The sequence below is a fragment of the Aspergillus japonicus genome (assembly GCF_003184785.1).
Source record: "Aspergillus japonicus CBS 114.51 unplaced genomic scaffold BO86scaffold_25, whole genome shotgun sequence".
NCBI lineage: Eukaryota > Fungi > Ascomycota > Eurotiomycetes > Eurotiales > Aspergillaceae > Aspergillus > Aspergillus japonicus.
Genome location: NW_020291662.1, coordinates 345,686 through 362,942, shown reverse-complemented (window position 1 = coordinate 362,942; position 17,257 = coordinate 345,686). Strand labels below are relative to the sequence as shown.

General features: G+C 55.1%; 7 protein-coding genes and 1 non-coding gene across 8 annotated transcripts; 3 read left to right on the top strand and 5 right to left on the bottom strand.

The window, feature by feature from the left end:
- Window positions 1-249: 249 nt before the first annotated feature.
- BO86DRAFT_410017 (alpha-amylase) lies at window positions 250-2,609 on the top strand (the record flags this gene model as incomplete). The annotated part of the gene is made up of 8 exons (XM_025674457.1): window positions 250-453; window positions 523-933; window positions 993-1,597; window positions 1,693-1,716; window positions 1,770-1,790; window positions 1,859-2,087; window positions 2,231-2,522; window positions 2,588-2,609. The coding sequence occupies exons 1-8, from the start codon at window positions 384-386 to the stop codon at window positions 2,607-2,609; spliced, it is 1,674 nt and encodes a 557-aa protein (XP_025527585.1). The 5' UTR covers window positions 250-383.
- Window positions 2,610-3,941: 1,332 nt separating this feature from the next.
- Window positions 3,942-5,046, bottom strand: BO86DRAFT_389406 (GPI anchored serine-threonine rich family protein). Its single transcript, XM_025672124.1, has 3 exons — window positions 4,881-5,046; window positions 4,613-4,826; window positions 3,942-4,551 (listed from the first exon to the last, which is right to left on the bottom strand). Exons 1-3 carry the CDS (start codon window positions 4,924-4,926, stop codon window positions 3,981-3,983), a joined length of 831 nt encoding a protein of 276 aa, XP_025527584.1. The 5' UTR covers window positions 4,927-5,046; the 3' UTR covers window positions 3,942-3,980.
- Window positions 5,047-7,457: 2,411 nt separating this feature from the next.
- BO86DRAFT_96528 (cyanamide hydratase) lies at window positions 7,458-8,616 on the bottom strand. The gene is made up of 2 exons (XM_025677834.1): window positions 8,221-8,616; window positions 7,458-8,169 (listed from the first exon to the last, which is right to left on the bottom strand). Exons 1-2 carry the CDS (start codon window positions 8,438-8,440, stop codon window positions 7,655-7,657), a joined length of 735 nt encoding a protein of 244 aa, XP_025527583.1. The 5' UTR covers window positions 8,441-8,616; the 3' UTR covers window positions 7,458-7,654.
- Window positions 8,617-8,891: 275 nt separating this feature from the next.
- BO86DRAFT_399821 (uncharacterized protein) lies at window positions 8,892-10,538 on the bottom strand (the record flags this gene model as incomplete). The annotated part of the gene is made up of 3 exons (XM_025673662.1): window positions 8,892-9,603; window positions 9,671-10,130; window positions 10,187-10,538. The coding sequence occupies 3 exons, from the start codon at window positions 10,536-10,538 to the stop codon at window positions 8,892-8,894; spliced, it is 1,524 nt and encodes a 507-aa protein (XP_025527582.1).
- Window positions 10,539-10,892: 354 nt separating this feature from the next.
- BO86DRAFT_399820 (uncharacterized protein) lies at window positions 10,893-11,457 on the bottom strand (the record flags this gene model as incomplete). Its single annotated transcript, XM_025673661.1, has 2 exons — window positions 10,893-11,254; window positions 11,316-11,457. The coding sequence occupies 2 exons, from the start codon at window positions 11,455-11,457 to the stop codon at window positions 10,893-10,895; spliced, it is 504 nt and encodes a 167-aa protein (XP_025527581.1).
- A 724-nt stretch (window positions 11,458-12,181) lies between these two features.
- Window positions 12,182-14,129, top strand: BO86DRAFT_379500 (GMC family oxidoreductase; the record flags this gene model as incomplete). The annotated part of the gene is made up of 2 exons (XM_025670681.1): window positions 12,182-12,421; window positions 12,492-14,129. 2 exons carry the CDS (start codon window positions 12,182-12,184, stop codon window positions 14,127-14,129), a joined length of 1,878 nt encoding a protein of 625 aa, XP_025527580.1.
- Window positions 14,130-14,364: 235 nt separating this feature from the next.
- On the bottom strand, window positions 14,365-15,002 carry BO86DRAFT_379499 (uncharacterized protein; the record flags this gene model as incomplete). The annotated part of the gene is made up of 3 exons (XM_025670680.1): window positions 14,365-14,375; window positions 14,459-14,526; window positions 14,602-15,002. 3 exons carry the CDS (start codon window positions 15,000-15,002, stop codon window positions 14,365-14,367), a joined length of 480 nt encoding a protein of 159 aa, XP_025527579.1.
- Window positions 15,003-16,025: 1,023 nt separating this feature from the next.
- On the top strand, window positions 16,026-16,096 carry BO86DRAFT_t139. The gene has a single exon. It is a non-coding gene; the product is annotated as a tRNA-Gly (tRNA).
- Window positions 16,097-17,257: the final 1,161 nt, after the last annotated feature.

The following is a 17,257-nucleotide window of genomic DNA, read 5'->3' as shown; positions in this document are numbered from 1 at the left end:
GACTCCACATGGCACTGAATGATCGAATATTCTTCCGCCGGAGGGTCGGTAATTACCCGCCTGATACCGGTATTGTGTCTCGCTGGGCCTGTCTTTGCCCTGAATCGCGTCCTTCCAATGGGGCAAGGCGGTCACAGCCGTACCACTGTACCGTACCCGGGCGGCGTAAGAAAAGCTCCGCGGGATAAACACATGGACTAATTTAGCTTAGGCAGTCGGTGGCTGCATTGAAGCACCAGCAAGAGCACAGCAATAGCACAGCAATCAGGGGCCAATCCGATCTCCCTGTATGTGTATGTGTAGGTGTATAGAGCACAATCGCCACCAGATATACACTTCCAGGTCCATACACCAGTACAGTACACACGAATCACCCCAGCACAATGGATTCCTTGCTGTGGTGTTTCCGCCCGCGCAAGCGAAGAGACCTCCATGACTGGAAGCAAATAGAGGGTTCGCTATCCCGCCCTCCCCCCCCCCATACATAGAGCGATATATATTGAACGTCATGCACATGCACAGCCAAGGCCGACAACGTGGAATCCCAGCCTAGCTGGCACGACCCCAACGACAACACACTCCTCTTCGAAGGCTTCGAATGGCACATCCCGAATGATAACCGCCACTGGCGGCGGCTGCAACGCGCCCTGCCGGCCCTGCACGCCATCGGAGTCGACTCCGTCTGGCTCCCGCCCGGCTGTAAAGCGATGAATCCGTCCGGCAACGGGTACGACATCTACGACCTGTACGACCTGGGCGAATTCGACCAGAAGGGCTGCACCGCCACCAAATGGGGCTCCTTCGCCGACCTCGAGGCCCTGATGGAGGACGCCCACACCCTCGGGGTGGGCGTGTACTGGGATGCCGTGCTGAACCACAAGGCCGGCGCCGATTTCCCGGAGCGGTTCGAAGCGGTCAAGGTTGATTCTCAGCGTAAGCACCCCCTACCCCCGATCCCCCGAGATATACATCTGTTAAGAGTGGTGAACCAGGACGCGATGTCGAAATCGCCAACCCCACCGAGATATCCGGCTGGACGGGCTTCACCTTCTCCGGGCGGGGTCCCGTCCACAGCGCCCAGGAATACCACTGGTACCACTTCAGCGGCGTCGACTGGGATGACACCGCCAAAGAGAACGCGATCTTCCGGATCTGCGGCGCGGGGAAGCCCGGGTGGGCGCAGGACGTGGGTCAGGAGCTGGGGAACTACGACTACCTCATGTTCGCGGACCTGGACTACTCGCACCCGGACGTGCGCGCGGACGTGCTGCGCTGGGGCACGTGGATCGGGCAGCGGCTGGGGCTGAAGGGGATGCGGCTGGACGCGGCGAAGCACTTCTCCACGCGGTTCCAGAAGGAGTTCACGGCGCACATGCGCGCGACGGCGGACCCGGAGTTTGTCGTCATCGGGGAGTACTGGACGGGGGATGTGCAGGAGCTGGTGCGGTACGTCCAGACCGAGATGGAGGGGACGGTCGTCGCGGTCGATGCGCCGCTGGTGCATAACTTCTCGCGGGTGTCGTTGGAGAAAGGGCGCGGGGATCTGCGGCGCGTGTTGCGGGGGACGTTGGTGGAACGGTGTGGGGGGAATGCTTTGGTATGTTCTTGCTGTTCGATTCTGAGGGGGTAGAGGGTAGATGAGGGTGCAGTGGGTGAAGGTGAGGTTGAGGGAGTGCTGACCTTGGAGCATAGACATTCGTCGAGAACCATGACACGGTACGTGCAGCTCACCATGCATCCTGACGATAGGACCGCTAACAGCAAGCCAGCAACCCGGCCAAATGATGGAGGTAAGAGCCTCCCCACCTCGGATATCCAACCACGGCCTTATCACTTATCAATACTGACCCCTGCACAGAACACCATCACCCCGGACTTCAAACTGCTCGCCTACGCTCTCATCCTCCTCCGCCAGGAAGGCCGCCCCTGTCTCTTCTACGGCGACCTCTACGGCATCTGGGACGCGCAGAAACAACAAGCTCAGCGCGACCCAGCCTACGCCTACCACCTGCCCATCCTCACGCGCACGCGCAAGCTCTTCGCCTACGGCGAGCAACAAGACTACTTCGACCAAGCGCATTGCATCGGTACGTTCCCGCCGCCTTACCATCCACATTAATGGCCAGGTGGCAATGCCCCAAATTCCCCAATGGAGTGATGACTTCATGACTTTGGGACTGAATCCATCACGTGGCGGCTTCGTATCTGACCCACCCGTGTGCAACCGCAGGCTTCGTCCGATACGGCAACGCGCGCCATCCGGCGGGACTGGCGTGTGTGCTGAGCAACGCGCCCGGGCGTGCCACGAAGCGCATGTATGTCGGGCAGCGACACGCGCAGGCGACGTGGATGGAGGTATTGGGAGGCGACAGCAGCAGCGTCAGCAAACTAGGCACGGTGGTGATTGACGCGCGGGGGTATGGGGAGTTCCCCGTGGAGGGCAGGGGAGGGCCTGGGGCAGTTGGGGTTAGCGTTTGGGTTGATGCGGCGGCGCCGGACCGCGGGAGGCTGGATGACCCGTTGTATGTGTTTGCCCCTGCTTGGTTGTTGGGTTGGTTGTTTGAGTGACTGACAGTTGCGGATGCAGTGATCATGAAATCTACGGATAGACTTGGGGAGACCGGGGGATTCCTGGCCCCAGGCTGGGAGTGGGTGAGCAAAAGGTAAGCTGGCGCCCATGGGTAACACCCACCGGACCGGGCCATAGGCTCCCCCCGATAGACCGGGATACGAGGGCTTGCTCGCTAGCTAGCACCACTGCACGACCAGCACAACCAGCACAAAAAGTAAAATAGAGTCAATGAGACCCAAAGAGTCTACACACCCCAATCAGGCAATTCCTCATGAAGTAAACACTAAGTAATCATCATGCAAGTGGGGCAGTGCACTGAAACATTATTGCCAATAGGTCGGACTGCTGTTGACTGACTGACAGACAGAACATGCACCCAATGCATCTCATCCCATCTCATTTCCACTCATCACCACCTTTTCCCCTGAGAACTGAACGGTCAAGTCAATTCCCCCTGTCCATCACTGCATCACTGCAGGGGTGTCAATCCTTCGATGCAAGCAGATGTAGAGTTCATTTCCCTTATCTCAGTCTCTAAGCGTGCAAGCCGGCTATTCGCCAAGCCCCATCCACATCGTATCGAGCAACCCGCGGAGAACAGAGCAGGAAAGAGCGCATCCCAAGCCTGTTTGCATGAGTAACTCCTCCCAGATCCGAAAAACAGATTGAGACATGATGGCGGGGTCTTGCTGTTCCTGGCAGGAGAACCAGCAAACCTGAACCTGAACACCTGAGAAAATGTCTCGGAAGAGAGAATCCGGCGTGGTTGAGCAGCAGCAGCAGACCAGGACTGAAAAACTCTCGGGGCTGCACTAACGCCCTTTCCGGCCAGCCCACCGTGCGGTTCCGGATGCAGTGCGTATTTTTCAATACCCATCCATACGCGAGGATAATCAGGGTCCCGAAGGCGGTGGATGCCGCCCTTACACCCTTACACCAATAAACTCTGTCCCATTTTGCTCATTCCACTGCATTCGGCGGTGGATGATGTCAGCTGGAGATTCGCTGCTTGCACCTTTTTCACTCCAAAAATGCCGCCAGCATGTACCCCCGTACCCCGTACCATGTTTTGCATTCGGTCGCACAATCAATTCAGGAACAGGCAAGCGACACAAACATGGGCCACGATGCGACCACTGGGCACTATTTTCCACAGTAATGGTAGATTGTTATGATTCTAGAAACAGAGCATGGAATAAATAAAACACACAGCAAAACGAAAACCAATTCACTCCGACACGATCCAATTAATACAGCAATCTCACTTCACGCGAAGATCGCCTTTTATGTCCATAGTAGTAATTAACGTATTGCGAAGTGGAAATCAAATCAAGGCGGGATCCGATGATCCGAATGGGTGTCCACCGGGTGCGGATCATCTCTCGAGTATCTCTAGGGGCATGCTTGTTTACAGAACAAGAGCCATGGCGCCCATGACCAGACCGGCGACGGCGGTCAGGGGGGCAGTCAGGGCGGAACCAGCTCCGGGGACGACCGAGGCCGTCGGGGCAGTGCCGTTGGCCGTCGAGCTGGGGGTAGCGGATCCTGAGGGCGACACACTGTTAGTACTCGCCACTGCGGTGCTGGCGCGGGCACTCGACGACTGAGCGCCGCTGATGATGGAGGAGGAAGAGGTGATTTGGGCAGTGGTGGTTTGGGCAGTGGTGGTCTGGGCAGTGGTGGTTTGGGCAGTAGTGGAGATGAGGGTGCTGGCAGTACCGGTAGAAGAGCTGGCAGTCGAAGTGAGGGTGGTCGAGGCGGAGGAAGCGGAGGAAGCGGAGGAAGCGGAGGAAGATGAAGACGAAGAGGCCGTGCTGGTGCTGGAAGAGCTGGCGCTGGCGCTGGAGCTGGAGCTGGAGCTGGAGCTGGAGCTGGAGCTGGAGCTGGAAGAAGCGCCCTTCACGTCGAACTGCTGCGACTGGGCGAGGATGCCGCTGTTCTGGGGTTCGTCGGAGACCAGGTTGATCTGGTAGCCCTTGCTGTTGGGGATGTTAGTCTGCGGCGCATAGAAAAATGAGGGCACAGTTTCGGGGAACGTACCCATCGGTCAGGCCGGACAGGCTAGAGACAGTGTAGGAGCCCTTGGAGGTCTCGACATCGCTGGCAATCTTCTGCTCAACCGGGGGGTAGACGGCGTTGTTGACAAGGTAAAGATTGAAGTTGGAGGCGTCGGTGCTGACGGAGTCCCACTTGACAGTGAAGGACTTGGAGACATCAACATCCTCGCCCTTGGTGGGGGAGGTGACCTCGAGGGCTGCAGGCAGGCGTTAGTGACCATCTTCCTCGCAGACCAAGAAAAATTACATACCGCCAACAATGGCAGCCAGGGGCAGAACGGCGTAGGAGAAACGCATGATGGCGGATTAAATTGAGCAAAAAGTTGGGTTAAACGGGTGACTGGGATGCAAAACGAATGCGAGGGGTCAAGTCCAGAGAGAACGAGTGTGTGTTGGTGATGGTGATAATGAAAGAAGAAAGCCTGCAGCTGGATAGACCGGCGGAGGAGTTATATAGTACAGTACCACCGACGAGTTGGGATGTCTCAGAGATGGGGAAAAAAAGTCTGTCTCCAAATCTGATGATTATTCTTTTCCCAGGTGGCAATGGGGCAAGGACAGAGGCATTCCACTGGACAGGTCTGAACATGTCAACGAAAATAGATAAGACAGCAACCGCTAAAGCACTGGAGGGGCCAATAATACGGACGGTCCGACTGAGTACAACCTTTTACAGCCAATTCTGGAGGGAATGTCCCTTTGTCTCCTCGCTGCATCCGTGGTGATCAGTTGGCCCAACTGGGAACGGTGGATCAAGCGGACCGGAGGAACAGGCAGTACGAGATACAGTACGGAGTACGGTTCGGGATCAAGTCATCAAATGCCCTATCGAGTTGTCGACATCTTTGGTCCTCCTCAGGAACCAACCACCAAATCACACCCCAACCCAAAACCGAAAACAATTACACACAGACAGCAAACAATGGTTACCGTACTCAGTACTTGACCTCCGGGTACACACTAATTATAGCCGGAACTGTCTCACTCGGGGCGGCAACAACAGCGCGTGGTTGGCCCTCCAGGACCCTTACCTGGTTGTTGGCAGGCGATGGCCCTTCATGAAGGACCAATGGGTCACTCCGACAGGTTTTCCGTCGCAAACATTGGGGCAATAACTAGTTGATGGACCCGTTATCTTCCCGAAAGGCCGAGAGAAGAGTGTGCGACGGTGCGTGCATTCGGCGGGTGCACACTGCACACACACACAAAATGGGCACGCATTCGGCGGGTCTTGGAATGCAGGGCATCATCGTCAGACGGGTTTGGAATTACATCATTATCATCATTCACTAGTTGACTACTCCGTAGCATGGTGTCAAAGCATCCAAGCATCAAAAGCAATGCGCTGGGCAGGCTCGAAAGGGAGAATCCTCCGAGGAAGTTGTCTTGCTCGTGGTGGCCACTGACATAGCACAGCCATGTAAACAACCAAACCAGAGCTGAGGAGGGCTAATCTTAGCATTCACTGCAAGTTGGCCGACTCGCTTTCTCGGATCCCTCGGTCGGATATAGGTCACGTGGTGTGCACGCTTGTCGGTCGCGGAACAGTACCGGAACAAGGTTCTTCCTTTCTGCTATGCTTGCATCAAGTGTTTCGCTCAGTAGCGATATCTCCGAGGTCATAAATGTGCACCTAGGTACGGGTCAGAGATTGCCTGTGTAGGTATCTGCTACATGGTGGCGATGTTTGTCGAAACCGGTACTCCCCACAATCTTTTAGGTGGGTGGAGAGTAAAGTGAGGTAGCATCTACAACCCACCAGGTAGTGGCAACATATACCCGTGTAACTACCTCGGCCTCCCACCAACTGAAGCTCTCACCACCGAATATACTCCGGTATTCCACATCATCAAGACACTCACTAACACAGTCAACTTGACGAACATCACCCAGTTCCTCAGTCGTAGTTCGACAAACGCCGGTCTTGGCCGTAGATCAGGGGCCACGCAGTCAATAGCGCGAGTCGAGCAGCAAATGCATCAGCCCAGGAACAACTGCAAGGAGCAGCGATCGTCCTGCAAGGCAATCGAGAGTTGATATATCGATTGGTTCCTGCAGCGATAAGGCAAGCCATCGCCATATGCCTACGCCTATCTAAAAGTGGGGGCCTTGCACTCCGTATGGAGACACTTCTGGCTATCCATTGGCTTCAAAATCGAGCGCGGTCGAAGGACACTCCAGGATGTTAGCCAGGTACATTACTTGCTGAAATGTAGATGGTGCAACAGCCTTGGTCCTGGGGCCAATCCGTTCTCTAGAACGTGCTACTCAAGAGGCTATTGCATAAGCTGATAGGACGTATCTAAGGGTACTTCCGTTTCGGTCCGAGGGACGTTTCCAACGGTCAGATTGAGTTGGTATCATCCCACCTATCACCCCAGTCGTAGGGATACCAGCCATTACCCTCCGGTCATTGGTCTTGCCCTGCATATGGACATCCATACAGGAAAGACAGGCTCGGACCTTGGGCTCGATCCGCAATATTGGTCCTTTTGCCACTTTCCCGGCCCGGATGTACTGCAGGACCGAGAAACAGAACCAGATATACCTGTATAGTACCAATCTTGCGCAACACACTCATATAAGCCTGATCATAATAGACTTTCTGATATATCTGTCATGGAGCTGCTAGGCTGCTTGAGATGAATGTCTACTGCAGACAAATTCGTGTGGTATATTCCTTTTACTGTAGAACGATCCCGATCCGGCATGCGCTGAGGTTATATATCGAGGTAGGAAATTTCAGAGACTGTAGTTTTACATCAACACCTATTGTGGGCTGGGATCTCATACCAGTGGATTCTCCTGCGCGACAGACCTGTGCTGCAGCCACCATCCAGTCGATTGTGAAATATCGCCTCATTTTGAATGAGTCGGAGTCGGTCTGATCTGGCCACCAGTAAAACATTACATACGTGAAGTCGAACCAGATGGGTTGGCAATGTAACACTTGTGTAGATTGACCTTCATGCAATCAAATATATTCATAGCTTCCGTGCATACATCAAACAACAACCCGAAAAATTCACTCCCACTTCTTCATCAGAGTGTTCCCCTCGACCTGACTGTCGAATTCCACGATATGCGTGGAATGGCACCAAGGCTTGATGGTCTCCTCCTTCCGGATAATGTCCGCGAAGAACGAGCACCAGCGCTGTCGCGGGTGCGCCTGGTTGACCTCCTCCCGTGTGGTATCGTGCAGGATCCTGCTGAAGTCCTTGACGTGGGGGTGGTCACCCACATTGTCATAGAGGGTCGCTAGTTGGATAAGCTGGCCGAAGAAGGTGATAGTCCCGTCTACGCCCATGTCCTGGTGTCTGATAATCCCTTCGGCGACTGCTTCGGCCTGATCAGTCGTAGCGCCGAAGTCTTTGAGGACCTGCAGAGCTTTGATGCCCCCGTAGAGATCGAAGGACATCCGGGTGGCCGTCAGGTTCTCCTCGGCGGTACCGAGATCGTGCAGAAGACAGAGCAACGCCCAGGTAGCAGGACTGAAAGTAGCGGCTTGCTTGGGGAACTGTTGTTTGGCGATGGCCATCCCTGCAGATCGAGATTAGTTGCTGTGCCCATCGTTCTTTCAAAGAGACTTACCATAGTAGTAAACTCTCATCGAGTGATTGAAGGTCTGCGGATGGAGAACGGCCTGAGCATACTCCTGAGTCTTTGCAACAACGGGATCGTCGGAAGGAAAGTTGATCTCGTCAATCGAGAGAGAGTCAGGTGCGGTGATGAAAGGCTGATCCTTGAAGATGGCACCAGCGTTGACGGGAACGCTGGTCCAGCCGTTGAGTTCAACTTCGTTGTGGCACATGTTGGCAGTGGTGAGAGTAGATTGACTTTAGGTCAGAAAGCAATAGATTGGAGCTTGAAGAATGTCTGGGTCACTGAGGAGAGAAGAAGTTGAGGATCTTTATAGTCCTCTGCGACCCAGCCGCCATGTGCTCATGGTGACGATTAATAATCCCCATGCTGATAAATCGCTCGTTTTCGAGGCTGGTCATGCAATGCAGAAGCCACTCAAGGCAGAATCACCAATCTTGGGACGATGATTGACTGTCCGCGGGGATATTCGATGTCTTCTTTTCCTTGCGAAGCCTCAGGCCTGGAGATGACTCTAACCGGATCAGGAAGTCTTTTGGAGTGGGGCATAGTCTGGCCAATCAAATGCCGCTTAGTGCGACCGGCGGGCAGCTCCAAATGACGTGGACGGCTTCAATGGCGCTCCGGTCTTTGAATGCTACTGCTATACTCACTCAGCACAATCATATCAGAAGCCAATCCCCATCTACCTGTCCCATGCTGAATATCCAGTTGGACCTCGAATCCGGTTTCTGCTCGGCCTCGGCCCAGAATCTCTGCAGAATCTTCTCCGCATTGATCACGTTGATACACTTGGTTTCGAACCAGAATCTGCGAAGGCAATCACCCACCAACTGCCTCTGGTACGCATCCTGAGATTCCAGGCCTGCAACGAACAAGGGCCAGAGGATGCATTTGAACAGCGCCTCATTGCCCCGTAGCGCAGCAACAGTATCGATCAGCTCCCCGACTATGTCATCCAACGGAGTCGAGTCTCCCGTGAACACATCGCAGACACGCCAACCGTAGATCAATGTCCCCAATTTATAGGCCTGACCCAGCTTCACCAACAGTTGAAGAGATTGTGCTGGCCCAGTAGAAGTCGACAGAGAAGGCTCAAGTTCCGTAGCCCAGCCATGGCAGTCAAATCTCTGCGTAGACTCCAGTGAGATCTGGATGGTTTGGAGCAGCGAATACGCATCGAAGGTGTCAAGGCACTCGGGGCTCGCCAGGCAGTCCCTAGCTGCCGAGAAAGAACGAAGAGCATTCAGGAAGTATTCCGGACAACCAATGTAAGCCTTGTCAACGCTCATCTGGAGGGCCGTGGACGGCTGCTTGGATTCGGAGGTGGCTAGCAATCCAGGACGCGTGAAGGTCGTACCTAGAGTATCAATTCTGCGGTGATACCACAGGTCAGCCTATCTCAATCAGACGGAAGCGAAGCTGTTGAGAAGTATCGTACAAGTAGACCTGTCGCATAGCGAATTGACACATCCCTTCGATGGTTGTTCCCAGCTCCCGCGAGCTCGCCGGAATCTGAATCCCCGCAATGAGTTTCTTGACCCCTTCGATGTGAAAATTCCATTTATCATTGCCCGACTCGAATAGGTCCAGAAGAATCAACAAGAATGCGCTGATGATCAAGATATCGACCGAAGTTGTCCCGTCGCTCAGGGCCTGCGAAAGCCCTTTGATCGCCCGGTATTTGTATAATGAAGCGTTGTAGCGAGGCTTCAGTGCCCGTGAGTAATCTCTTGCTTGGACCTGTTCGAACGTCTGGGGAGCGTTTGCTCGGTGTCGCGCTGCGAGAGCGCTGACGGACGCCATCAGCACGGGATGGGCGATTGCCGCGGGAATGAGCTGTCTGAGGGGATTGCGTTGGCTATCGAACATGACAAACAGCTTGCATACGCATTTGCTGTCTGCCGTGGATGTCAGACACACCTCGCGACCGAATGTTGATCAACAGCACACTGACAGTAGTTCAGGTAGTATCGAGAATCCTCGTCCAGACCTCGAGTGACGGGTTCGTCTAAGCTGAAAGGTATGCGGGGGAGGAAACTATCCACGACTCCGGTATGCCGCATGTCTACCCCATTCAGAGCCTTGATTTCAGACTCAGACTGAGGTGGGGATATCTGCTTGAGTTGCGGTGTGTTCTCCGTGGACGTGGAAGGCTTCGCAGTGCCGCGGAAAGTTGCGCCCTTGACCCAGCGAAGGGGCCTCTTTTGGAGGCATTCGAGCCCAGCCTTCTGGCACTTCTTACACGGGGGCTGGGACATTTGACATTCGACATGTCTGCGACGACACGTGTAGCAGGAACTGTTCATGATGCATGATCGAGGAAGCGTTGAAGGAACAAATGGATGCAAGATGGACGTGAGAAGGGGGATTGTCTAGAAGGGACAATGCGGGGAAGAATTGGGGGAAAGCCCCGACCGTGGAGGGTCATGTGACCGTTCTTATCTTATCGCTTTCCATCTCTCGTATCAACACAGGACTTGACTGACATCTCACCACCGCCCTACATGACTTGGAGTACAGTACCACAGACTACCTGTCCTCTCGATTCGGTCAATAATCTCGGTCGACTATTGAAGCACTCGATTTGCACACTGCCAGTCGCAAATATTGACGACATGCGATCTTTCCACCGCGTACAAGCTTGTGGCTGGCTAGAATGCTCACCCACGTACTGAACGATGCTCGATGTCAATTTCCTCGATGATGTCGATCCCATGCTGCGCCTCATATACCGCCAAGCCCTGCTGGTCCTCGTCAGTGGTCTGGGTGGTTGAGACAAGCAGATCCACGCTCTTTCGAAGCCCTTTTCGAGACGATGATCCAGTGCTGACCTTGGTCTGGGTGGGTTCATGATCGATTTGATTCAGGGAATAGATCCCTCCCTGCTCCGGTAACCGCTCGAAGGTCTGGCCATCGGAAACTTCATACTTTTTGTCCTTGGTAGAAAAGATCCTGATAGGACGGACCTGAGGAGCTGCAGGTTCGCACAGATGATTGCCAACTCGGGCTCCAGAACAGAGATCTTAGCCTTGACTCTGTCAGAGTGAGCAGGGATACACACCAAAGCGGCAAGTATCAGGTACTCCGGCGAGCCAGGCTCGACTTGGCGTAAGCGCAGGGCTTAAAAGCGCAACGCGGTGGCAAAGTGGCCAGAGCACCGAAGACAGTGACCACAATGACAGGATCTCGCGAGAGTGCGGTATTCAATTCATAAGCGATCACCATCTCGAGGCCTTTGCCAGCAACTCGTGAAAGGAGGTCAGGGAAGAAGCATCACCGCGGCTACATGGAAAGAGAGAAGGTGAAGCACTTGAGCCCTATCATCTGAGGGTATGATCCAGACATGCTGAAATGCAGGATCGCGCGGCATGAGGAAGCAATGCAGATACTTTACAGAACCGGCAATTGAAGCCGGACAGCAAGCCAGCAGGATGTTGTTTTATCCACTCTGAATCCTTCGAGGCCGAACTGGCTCTTAGTCTAGGGCTGGTGTTACCGAATCGGGATGGATCGGCCGTGCATCGCTCGGTCCGGCGTAGAGACGGCGCCTTCAAGTGCGACGCTTGCCATCCCCCTCTCCCGTTGATGAATCGCACGTGGGACCGGTGCAAGCCAAGTTATGCTTAGCAGATGCCGAAAATTTGCTTCATCGCTGGCAGTTGACTCGAACAGCCTTTCGGGAGGGGGCTGCGAGTGGATAGTTTCCTCGTCTGAATGCCTCTCACGGCAGTTGTCCGGGGGAGGTTCTTTCGTCCCATTGCCTCCTAATGACTATAAGCTTCAGTGAGGACTCCACTTATATCATGCTCCATTATCATGGCCGCGACGAGGCTGCGGAGCAGAGGGACGAATGCTACCTACTTACGACCCCCCCCCCCCCCCCCTCCCCCAGCACACGTCTTCTGACCTCCTCCTTTCGAGTTCGACTCGAACAATTGCCCAAGACAGGATGACGACCGATACTGCCTCGCTTTCGGATCTGCGTCAGACCTACGACTATCTCGTCGTGGGCGGAGGAACCGCCGGCCTGGTCGTCGCCAACCGACTGACCGAAGATCCCACTGTGAGCGTGTTGGTGCTCGAGGCAGGCAGTAATCGCGTCGATGACCCGCGAATTGCGGTGCCTGGACTAGCAGCCAGCACCTATTTCGATCCCGAGTTCGACTGGTGTCTTACCAGTCCCCCACAGGTAGGGAAGATCTATCAGGTCTCAAAAGAAGCCGTCTCATGCACACTGACACTCCTTGCGTGGAAACCAGGAAGCCCTTAATGGCCGATGCATTGCTGAACCTCGCGGGCGCACTCTGGGTGGTTCATCAGCCATCAATCTAGGAATGGCCATCTACCCCAGTCGCTCCGACATCGATACGTGGGAGCAGCTGGGCAATGCTGGATGGAACTGGGAGTCGCTGTCGGGCTATCTACGCAAATCGCAAACCTTCACCCCACCGTCGGACAAGATCCGCGATCAGCTGTCGCTTGGGTATATCGACCCGGCGGTCCAGGGCACCGATGGGCCTATCCATGTCTCGTTCGGAGAGTGGCCATTCCCCACCTTCAATTCGGCCTGGCCTCGGACTTTCGAGACGCTCAGCCACCGCATCACCGGCGATCCGATGTCAGGCCGGGCTAACGGAGCCTTTGTCAACCCCGGCACAATCCACGCGACCTCACGAGCGCGCAGCCACGCCGGCGTCGCTTACTACAATCCTCAGATCGCTCGACGGCCGAATTGGCGCGTCGTCACTGAGGCCCTCGTGGAGAAGATTCTGCTCGAGAAGACCGAGCACGGGGAGGTCAACGCGACCGGGGTACAATTTGTCGGGAAGGACGGGGAGCGGCGGACCGTTCACGCTGGGGCCGAGGTGATCCTCGCGGCCGGCGCCGTCAAAACACCACACCTCCTCGAACTGTCGGGCATCGGCAATGCCGACCTACTCCAGACGCATGGCATCGAGGCCCTTGTCGACAACCCCAACGTCGGAGAGAACCTGCAGGAGCACGGATTCGTGCCCTTCAGCTGGGAGGTTGCTGACGGGCAGATCACCGGCGAAGCACTGCGCGATCCGGAAAACGCCCAAGCCGCCATGCAGGCATGGCAAGCCTCGGGCGCTGGGCCGCTGGGCCTGTGTCCCATCTCGTCCGCATTCTTGACCTCGCCGGAGCTGCAAGACAGGGAGCTTCAGGCCCTGCTGGATAGGTATCTCGACAATAAGGAGGTCTCACCCAACCGCGTCGCGCAGTACCGTCTCCTCCGGCGGCTGCTGGAGGACCCCGAGGAACCGACGGGGCAGTACACGCTCGCGCCCTTCCAGATCACACCCGAAAAGGGCCCCAGCCCCAAGGGAATCTTCGCCATGACGGAACCAGAGTGTTTCGTGAGCATCGTGGCCGTGCTCAACCGACCGTTCTCGCGCGGCAGTGTCCACCTCGCCTCCGCCGACGCCGCCATCCTCCCCACCTTCGACCCGCAGCTGCTGGCGCATCCACTGGACGTCGAGCTGCAGGCGCGCCATGTCCACTGGCTGGAGACCCTGGCGGCGACGGAGCCGATGGCTTCGCTGCTGAAACCCGACGGTCGGCGACTGCACCATCCGGAGCGGGTGGGCGATCTGGAGACGGCGCGGAGGCTGACGCGGGACCGCATCGTGGCCCACTACCATGTGGTCGGGACCACAGCCATGCTGCCGCAGGAGGTCGGGGGCGTGGTGGATGACAAGCTGAGGGTGTACGGGTGTCGCAAGCTGCGTGTGGTGGATGCGGGGGTCATTCCTCTGATCCCACGGGGAAATATCCAGGCCACTGTTTTTGCGGTGGCCGAGAAGGCGGCGGACATCATCAAGGAGAGCCGACAGTGGATGCAGGATGGTATTGGCCAAGAGGACGAACTAACTTAATAAGACACGAATAAGAGCAGATCGGCGCAAGTGACGTCGCACACACACATCAACAAATCATAAATTGCCACCCTCTATGCATATCATATCATATCATACACTCTCATATCGTACAGTCCACGTCACATCGCTCAACCAAGAATCATCGCTCAAAACCTCAAGTCAACTACGCTAAGAAGAAAATCGACAATAATAGTACAGTACATCAAGCGTCGGCAGGGTATCGAACACTTCCTCAGACATGCCCTAAACCACACACACACACGGTCCATCAGCACCAAACCTCAACCCTCCAAGCCAGGTATACAGCACGGCAACGAATCACTTACGTCCCAGCGGCTTGGCCCGTTTCGTAATCGACTTGACCTGGTCCTGTTTCATCTTGGCGGCGCGGGCTCTGCATTCGTGAGTTTCAATAGAGCCACGACATAAAAGTGAAGGAATGTGAAGGGAAGGGACGGGAAGAACATACTCGATGCGCGCCTCCTCGTCCAGACGCCTCACGTGCTCGCGAGCATCTTGCACGGCCCGTCGGGAGGCCAAGAGGGCGCGGTCGGCTTCACGCTCGGCGGCCTCAGCGCGCGAGACCTGCTCTTTGGCGGCGAGGACGGAGGGGTCTTCCTGGTGGCGGCGGCTGCCGAAGCTGAAGCGCGAGTGGCCGTGGGTGCTTCCGCTGTGGCTTCCGCTGTGGCTGTGGTGGCCGTAGCTGTGGCTACTGCTGCGACGGCGGGAGGAGGAGGAAGAGGAGAGGCTGGAGCGTGGGGAGGTGGAGTGGTGCGAGCGATGGGAGCGGTGCGAGTAGCTGTGGGTGTTGGGGTCGTCGATGCTGCGGTCGGACGAGCTGGAGAGCGAGTTGCGGTGGAAGAGAGGCATGTTGGTTGGTTTTGTTGTCAAATCTGAGTGCTAGGTAGGTAGTGAACGCTGAGCGCTAGGTGCTTGGAGGCTGAGTGTCAAGAGAATAGAGTATAAGCTTGTTGGAGTGGATCTGGATAGTGTAGTGGAGAAGGGGGAGGCTGGGGTTGAGACAGGCGTATATATCCTCAACCCCATGCTGAAAATACCATAACGGGCGTACGTCAGTGGCGCAACACACCTCACTTGTTCTGCTGTGTGAGGAGGCTTAGAATGTCGATCGCAAAGTGCGGTGGAAGGGTCTTCTCGCTGTTTTGTGCGCGTATACTCTTCTCCAGCAGCAAGGGTTCGGTGGGATGACAGCATTGGCGGGCAGATAAGCAATCGTTAGTGGCGATGATGTCAAGGGCGACTGCAGCGCGGGATGATCCCTACGCGGTGGCCAATGCCTGCCCGACTCGCATTGGACGTGGCATCGCCAGCTTTCGTATTCGAGGGGGTGGCATTCTGATTCATGACCGCAATGAGGTGGATTTTCTGGTTGCTTTTGCTATGAGTGGTGGACGGCGAGTTGGACACGGGATGTTGTTTAACTGGGAGTTGTATTGTGATTTGTTGCTCTGCGTAAACCTTGGAATAAGATGAAGTGGGTTCTATGAAGCCGCGATAGGTCGTCGCTAGGATAAAAGTCTTGTCAGTGTTAGGGATGGGGATGTGGATGGGGATGAGGACGCTGGTGCAAGGATATATCGGCCGTGATATATCACGGCTACGTAGCTTGTGTGCGCTGGGTGCTAGAAAGCGTAATGACGTCTATTCTTGAGTCTTTTGAGTCAATCCTACCTTTTACAAACGAGGACAGCGTCATCATATTGATGGGAGAATGAAATTTGGCGACTCGATGAGATTGGGATATATAATGGATAAGTTGGCCAAAGGGTGGAGGAATTGTTTGTTCACGGTGGATCAAGGGAGGGAGGGTTTGTGATTGTGGTAAATGGTAAAATGCCATAGTGCAAAGCAGGCAGAGGTTATCTCATAGAAGCATCATTGGTCTAGTGGTAGAATTCATCGTTGCCATCGATGAGGCCCGTGTTCGATTCACGGATGATGCACTCAATTTTCTTTTTTGGGGGGGTTTTTTTTGCCGTTCCATGGGCCATAGCACACCATTTTCCCCCCTCAGAAGACATCACGCAATCAGAGCCATGGTTAGCTAAAGCAGTAAGTACTATATAGCCTAATTTAAAGGTGTGGTTACTTCAAACAATGACCGGTTCTCTCCGCAGGTCGAAGTATTTCACCTTCCCGGTCGGCTGCAACTAACTGTGTCGACTACATCCCCCCAAGTTTAGCCACCAATCTACTCCGTCTCTGCAGGAGATCGGCACGATGCTTGGTCTGTGGGCCAATGGTGCACTCTGGAGCATTCCGACGCCACAAACATATGGGATCCAATGGTCGCCCACGCATAGAGTGGAGGGCGGTTGGAGGTGCGGAGTCTAGATTAATATCCGAGCGTTCGAGCGGGGTCATCCACTCGACGTCGATCAGGGACTGCTTGTCTGTCTACCAGGCCTATACAATATCCGGGGTAGCGGAGACATTACCTTCTCAGCTCAGCCTAGAACAACACTAGGTCACCTGCCAACCGCCCGATGGAAAGGCAGCCGTGCAGAATTGACTCATTGGAATCACAAGTTTCTACAGCCAGGTTGACTTGGCTATGTCTCGACCTCGGTCGGATCTAGTTCAGGCTCCTGGGTAAAAGCACATTTACTGAGCATAGCGACTGTGGGTTATTCATGCTACATCGCAGCAGAAGAATGTCTGCTCGTAGAAGACACACTCGTTAATATTGACTAGAGGAACGACCTCGAGAGTACCCTCCCAGGGTCAAGCTGAAATCTTTCGAATGGCCCGCAAGAAGATCCACATAAAACGAGCCCAAACAAAGGAGACACATGTTGCTGACTGGGTTGTTTGCGTTCGCAAGGCCATTCTGCATGATTCCTCGGCCCTCACCGTCAACACGTGAAAAAGGTGTTGGCAAAGGAGCGAAAGAATAGATTAATGAGGGGGTTGCATCAACCTGCGGCGCTATTGCGGAGACTGAAGCATCGCAGGCTGGAATGGCGACTTCAATCTCCGTGGCTATTCTGTGTTAGCGGTCGACTTCCCCTCGCAATGAGACGACTAGAACGAGGGCATGCTCCAACATCTAGGGATATTTAAAGGCGATCGATTCCCACGAAATCATCACGGAACTCAGCAGC